Raw genomic sequence first — 7,031 nt, 5'->3', positions numbered from 1 at the left:
GCCCGTCCAGAATCAAGGTGAAGGATGGTGGTTTCCAATCAGAGACTTAGCGCTGCTTTAACCCCTCCACGCTCCAGGCGATGTCGGGGAGCCTGTGCCCACGGAGCGGGCGCAGACACCTGGCCGGTGTATGAAGATTTCAGTTGCGCGGCGGCAGCACTCCTTTGCGAGGCGCGACTCCCGCGGAGGGTTACACCTCGAGAGGGGCGGGGCCTACAGGGGGGGGCCTGGAGGGGGCGGGGCTCCCCGGGTGTCCTACCGGGTGGTCGCGCCCGGTGCAGTTGCTTTCAGTCAGTGGAGCAGCTCAGCCAGTAGTCCCGCATCCCAGCGTCAGCCGCCGTCCCCGGTCCGGTCTCCCGTCCCAGCGCAGCCGCGGCGTCCCTGCCGCAGCCATGTCCAAGGACACGCGGGCCGGGCAGGAGGAGATCCTGGAGTGCCAGGTGATGTGGGAGCCTGACAGCAAGAAGAACACGCAGATGGACAGCTTCCGGGCGGCCGCGGGCGCCGTCTGCGGCCTGGCCCTGGGTGAGTGCAGGGCGCGTGTTCTGGGGGCTAGGAGCTTCCAGAAATCGGCTTCCACCCAAGGGGTCCAAGGAACCCCCTGGAAGAAGGACCTTCCTCCTGGGGTCCGGGGCGCCTCCTATGCCTGAGCGTTGATGTCAGGACCCCACCTCGTAGTTGGAGTTGGACTCCTGATTTTCAGTTTCCCAACTCTGAGGCCTGGAGGAGCCATTGGAGATGGGGGCCCCTCTTCAGGGTGTAGCGCATCTTCTGACTGTGGGGCTTTGCCCCCTTGTCTGTGCGGGCTCTCACTTCCTCTTCTCTTCATTGCAGCACCCATCTCCCTGGCAGGGTCGCCCCTCGGGCCTTGGGACCGTTGTAGACGGAGAAGTCCCTTGCTAAGTGTTCATCTGTAAAGTGAGGAGCTCCCTGGGGTCTTGCCATCCAGCCTGGGGGGGGCTTCTCCCTGACACAGGGTCTTTCTGACTTTAGATTTTCTGGTCTCTTGGTGGAGGGAGGGGGTCACCTGCCAGCCATTGGTACCTTGGGCTGCCCTCTCGTACCCCGCCAGGCTGACCCCACTAGAAGGCCAGCCTGGATTCCAGGCCCCTAGGAGAAGGATGGTCAGCTAGGGTTCTGTCTTCGGGATCCAGGTGGGAATCCCCTCACATGTTTATATACCTACCCTGAATGGAACCTGGTCTAGGGCCTCCCTTCCAACTCCCACCCTGGCGTCAGGAGCCACCGGGCTGGGTGTGGACCTGGGTGAGAAGCTTTCTCCCAGCTCTACCTGGCTTGTCCACCTACCTCCTGGGTACCCCCGGCCTCAGGGGTCTTCACCTCATTAGGACCCTTTCCTCCCCTTCTCGCCCCCTCCGCTGGCACCAGGGACTCCAGTGATTCTGGCTTCTTCCATCACTCCCTTTCCCCCCCAATGCCAGCACCTCCTCTGGGGCTTTCATTTCCTCATCTCTGAACACAGGTTGGTTTTCCTGCTTCCTGCTTTTCTTCCCTCCCCCTCAACAACCACTGTGTACTTTGCTTGGGCAGCCTTGAAGCACAGGTCTGACTTTGTCAACACCGGGTCCCCTGCCCTACCCCCTCCAGGCTCACAATGGCTCCTTGTTGGCTGTGTATTTGCAAACCCTGCCACCTGGCAGCTTCCAAGCACGCCAGTGTGGTGGGTGTCATAGCTTCCACGGAGCCCCTTCCCTTGGCTAGCCCAGCTCCATCCCTCTCCCTCCTGCCTGCTCCTGGAAGAGCTCTTGGCTTATTACTGTCAGGGCCTTTCAGGTCATAGTTGCTAAGTTAATGTTTGTTGGCCTGGGAGACAGACTTGATTCCTAAGAAGAGCCAGGAGTGGAACTACATCCTCATTCTGTGTTACTTTGCCTTGATTCTGTCTCTCTCTCTTTTTTCAATCCTCGGCTCAGCACACTGGATTTTTTTTTTTTCTTTTTTCTCACGCCTGCACTTGTGGCATATGGAAGTTCCCGGGCATATGAAATAGTTCCCAGGTCGAATCAGAGCTGCAGCTGCCGGCCTACACTACAGCCACAGAAACACCAGACTGAAGCCACATCTGCAGCCTACACCACAGCTCATGCCAATGCTAGATCCTTAACCACCCCAGCAAGGCTAGCGATTGAACTTGCATCCTCACAGAGACAGTGTTAGGTCCTTAACCCACTGAGCCACAACAGAAACTCCCCATCTCTCTCTTCTCTGCCAGCTGTTCTCCTGGGGATTGCCTAGCCCTGATGTTTTACAAACTGATTTCACAGAAGGGTGGTCCTGTGAGGTTGGTGAGACCTATTTGTAATCTGACTAGCCATGCAATCCGAAGGAAGTCACTGGACCTCCCTGAGCCTCAGTTTCTTATCTGTTAAATGGGCGGAATGAGAGGCCCGTGTCATTGGGTGGATGTGAGGGTGACAGGAGATGACCAGGCCTGGTGCTGGCCTGCACCTGACCTGCGGGGGTTGTGGAGTAAATACTGGCAGCACCGTAGCTCCCAGCCTGCCTGTCTATCTCCTGTCTGTCCTTCAAGGCTGGGATTGGTGGCCCGTGGGCCAGATTGGACCTGCTGACTTAGTTTGGGTGGCTCACACATTGAAAGGTTGCATAGGAAAAACAAGATCTCAAGTTTCTTTTGAAAACTCAAAGCCCAGGGATGCTGGGTCTGTGTCCTCATGTGACAGCATCAGCTGAGTTGAGTGGGAATCCTCTCTTGGTCTAGGGGTGGTTTGGAGCTAGGTTTTTTCTTTTTTCTTTTCTTTTTTTTTTTTTTTTTGGCTTTTCAGGGCTGCACCCACAGCATATGGAGGCTCCCAGGCTAGAGGTTGAATCGGAGCTATAGCTGCAAGCCTCCACCACAGCCACAGCAACTCGGGATCCAAGCCACGTCTGCAGCCTACATTACAGCTCACGACAGTGCCGGATCCACGACCCACTGAGTGAGGCCAGGGATTGAATCCGAAACCTCATTCGTTTCTGCTGTGTCGTGACGGGAGCTCCTGGAGCTAGGTTTTTTCTTTTCCTTCTCTTCCACTCCTGATGGTTGACTCCACCTGCTTCTCTCTTTTCCGTGGACCTGGCTCTGGAGGTTTGGGGTTTTGCTTTAAGAACAAACTCAAGTGCCACCTACCCTTTGGTTATTCTCTCTGACCATTTTTTCCTCTGCTCTCCAAGTGCATGTAATTTAGACTTTCAGCCTGCTTTGCCTTTTCATTTACTTGTGAGCACTCTTATTGCTTGAAGACAGCACCTCTTGGAGTTCCCTGGCGGCCTAGCCAGGGAACTTCTGCATGTTGTGGGCACCACCAAAGGAAAAAAAAATGACAGCACCCTTGAACTTGTGTCTGTGCCGCCAGCAGTGGCTTGCGTGTAGCTGGCAGATTGAGTGGTGCTGTTGCTGGGGTATACAGGGAGCAAAGCACATGATCTCTCAAGGCCTTGAGGATGAATGGACCGGATGAATCCCTCAGCCTGGCCGCCTCCTCTCCTTGCAGTTTAGCAGGGGCAGAGCTATGAAGTCTCTCCTCCGGGACAAGTGCCGTGGTCACGGCTTCTAAGCAGAGCTCACCTGGGGACTCCCTGCATGCCCACCTAGTCCTCAGGTCTTCTAGGGAAAGACGTTGGGGGCAGCCTGCAACCCAGCCTAACATCTGTGCATGTGACGCAAGTCCCCGTTCACAAGGCCCTGGGGGACACACAGCCCACTGTCATGAGGGGAGCGCCACCAGCTTTATTGTACGTGCTCTTTTGGAGGACTGGGCCAGGCGTTTTTATTTGTTTATTTTTGGCTGCCCCTCGGCATATGGAGTTCCAGGACCTTGCATCAGATCTGAGCTGAAGTTGGGACCTATGCTGCAGATTGAACCTGCATCCTGGCACTGCAGAGATGCCGCTGATCCCATTGCGCCACGGCAGAAACTCTAGCCAAGTGTCTTTAAATCACAAGCCCCAACTTGCCTCGCATGCCAGCATCCAGGACAGAGCTGGCCAGCAAACAGAAAGCTTGGTCTTGGTCCTTGGACAGCTCGAGTGTAGCTCTGGGGACAAAGCTCGTGCAAAGGTGGCAGCACCGATGCCAGATGTAGGGGTGCGTGCCACCTGCCTTCTGAGCACGGCACCGCATCCTGGGCCTCTCAGGATGCTGCGGAGAAGGGCTGGCAGACTCTTGAGCTGAGACTTGAAGGTGAAGTCTGGTCAGAATTCTCATAGGTGGAGAGGAAGAAGCAGGTGACATGGTAAGCAGGGCTTTACAAACTTGACAACTGCAGGGACCGGGCAGGTGACAAGGCTATTAATAACGGTATTTAGTGAGCACTTCCTGCGTGCCAGGCCCCATTCAGGCACTTTTAACTAACTTAATCTTCAGTAACCTGGCCAAGTAGGTGCAGCTTTTATCTCATTTCTGAGCTGAGAAAAAGGAAACTCAAAGTCTAGGTTGAGATCATGCAGCTGTGAGTGGTGGAGCTAGAGTCAGCGCTCTTATTATTTTTTTTGGCTATGCTTGTAGCCTGTGGAAGTTGCCTGGCCAAGGATCGAATCTGCACCACAGCTCTGTAGTGACCAGAGCCTGTTGTGCCACAAGGGAACTCTTTTCTTTTCTTTTTTTTTTTTTTTTGAGTCAGTGCCCTTAATCGCCATATTATGTTGCCTGTTGCATGTGGGTGGAGGGCCAGGTAGGGCAGCTGTTACCTGCTCTAGCTGACACCATGTGGTGTGACAGGGCATTAGTTACCTACTGCTGCATTGCAAATCACCCCAAGGCTTAGTGACAAAAAACAATGATAAACATTTAGTATCTCTTGGTTTCTGTGGGCCTGGCTCCTGGGAGTGGCGGAGCTGGGTGGTTCTGGCTCTGGGTCTCCTGAGGCTGCATCCATCTGTTGGCTGGATGATGGGCTTGATGAAGGTTTGATGAGGACTGGAGGCCCTACTTCACAGGAGCCAGCTCATGGGGCAGTGAGTCAGTGCTGATTGCGGGCAGGAGGCCTCTGTTTCATGCCACCTGGGACAGCTCGAGTGTCCTCACAACATGGCCACTGGCAGGTGATCAAGAGAGCAAGGCAAAAACTGTAGTGTCTTTATGACCCGAACTCACAAGACATGCCTGGGCATTCTGTTATGGAGATCAGCCCTGCTCATTGTGGGGATGGGATGATGTAGGGACATAAACGCCAGGAGGTGAGACTCTGTTGGCTGGCTACCACAGCCAGATGTCCTGGCTTCTCCCAGAAATCCTGAATTTCACTTGAAAACTGAATTTAATATCAGTCAGTTCAGGTTCTTTCTGAGTGTCGTGCAGACTGAACCACACGTGCCTATGGCCGGTCCCCTGGGGTTCTGGGTTGCAGCCTCTGAGTGGAGGTGGGGTGTGTGTGCGTGTGTGCACAGAAGCCCCAGGAGCCCCTTGCTGTCTGGAGAGCCAGGCTGATCATTTGGCCAGGTTGTCACCAGTGGGAAAGTGTCCACAGAGTCCACCCACTTGTGCACCATCCTCTCAGGTCCTTGTGATGTTGAGATGCAGTTGTGACCCCCTCTTTCCCCAGGTGGGCAAGCTGCTTACATCCTCCACCCTCCAGGATGCTGTTGGTGACATGCTTTGTGAAGGGTTCTGAGGTTTTGGCGAGGGTGGGGGCGGGGAGGGGTGGAGCTGCATTTCAAGCCTCTGCCCCACCTCTTGTGTCAGCCCCGGGGGAGTTTTTGGTGCCGGAACTCTGCAATTTGTAAGGACTGAGGTGGGAGTTGGAGTAGCTGCGGGGTCTGTTTGTCCAGTTCAGTTTCCCACGGGTCCTGGAGGCTCCAGAGAACCGCCCCGTCTGGGCGCTGCTCTCCCAGACAGGGGACACAGCATCCTGCGCCTGCCTTTAAATGCCTCCCATGCTTCTACCTCCCTGTCCCTGTGTCTGAGCTCATCCTGTGCTGTCGGGTAGCCTGGTACAGGTCACCTTCCTGCACAACAGTCAGGAGCGATGGTGACAGCTGACACACTCAGGCACTTTTTCTCCCTGACCAGCACTATTCTTAGTGCTTTACGTGTTTTGACTCATTCAGTCCACAATGACCCTACGATAAGTACCGTTATCTTCCCCTTATGGCCGAAGAGACCAAGGCCCAGAGAAGGTTAATGACCCGGATGAGGTCAGCCAGTTAGAGTGGCTGTATCTGAGCCTGGACGAACAGGCTCAGGAGCAACCAGCTCTCTCTTGGTCCTCTCTCTGCTTGTCCCTGTGTTACAGGTGAGCATGCACAGGCACAGAGAAGTGAGCCAGCTAGCCCAAGGCCATTGTCTAGGAAGGGGCAGAGCTGAGATTCCAATGCAGGTCACCTAGCCTGGCCCCTGGCCCACTGTCACAGGAAGATCTATGGCTGCCTTCAGCCAGTTCCAGATGACAGAGGGAGACGGTCCTGGGGCAGAGTGGCCTGAGTCCCCACGTAGAGGCTCAGGGCTGCCCCAGCCTTCCAGATGCGCTGTTGCTGGCATTCTTCCCTGCGGGCTTACCCTGGTCTGTGGCCCTGGCTTGAGTGGATGGGGTGGCTCAGGAACGGTTCTCTTGTGGGGCATGGAGGAGATGCGGGCACCACCACCAGGAGGCAGCTTCCCTTTCTCTCTGGAGCTCTAAGGCCCCATCCTTCTGGGCTCCTCTGTCTGGGGATCCTTCCATCCCTCCCCTGGCCCTGCCCACTCCAGCTGACTTGGCTTCCTCCCAGCATCCTCACCCAACCCTTGCTGCCCTAGTTCTCAGATCACTGTTACATCTGGCTTCTGCGTCCAGCATGATTGAGGGCAATGACTGGATGCCTCAGTGAGAAGGGACACTGCTGAAGGGCAGGGATGCTTGTGTCTCTTCCTCTGGGTGCCCCCTGTCCCCCCATGATTAAATCTCTTGATTGATGGCAGTGAGAGAATTTGGCCTGTTGGTCATCTTTCTGCTGTTATCATATCCCTCCCTGGATGTCCAGCACATGAATGTATGTCCTATTGAAAAGATATCAGGATTAAAATGGCCCAGAGAGGG

The 7,031-nt window shown here is 55.3% G+C and overlaps 1 protein-coding gene across 1 annotated transcript in view; it reads left to right on the top strand.

Moving 5' to 3' along the window:
- Window positions 1–234: 234 nt before the first annotated feature.
- The window catches only part of AACS (acetoacetyl-CoA synthetase), a 58,000-nt gene continuing 51,203 nt past the window's right edge, over window positions 235–7,031 (top strand). The window contains exon 1 of the mRNA XM_047760326.1: window positions 235–525. Within this exon, the coding sequence (XP_047616282.1) occupies window positions 393–525 (133 nt within the window). The 5' untranslated portion in view covers window positions 235–392. The remainder of the gene's footprint in view (window positions 526–7,031) is intronic.

The sequence above is a fragment of the Phacochoerus africanus genome, chromosome 15 (assembly GCF_016906955.1).
Source record: "Phacochoerus africanus isolate WHEZ1 chromosome 15, ROS_Pafr_v1, whole genome shotgun sequence".
Classification (NCBI taxonomy): Eukaryota; Metazoa; Chordata; class Mammalia; order Artiodactyla; family Suidae; genus Phacochoerus; species Phacochoerus africanus.
This window is presented reverse-complemented; position numbering and strand designations above follow the sequence as displayed.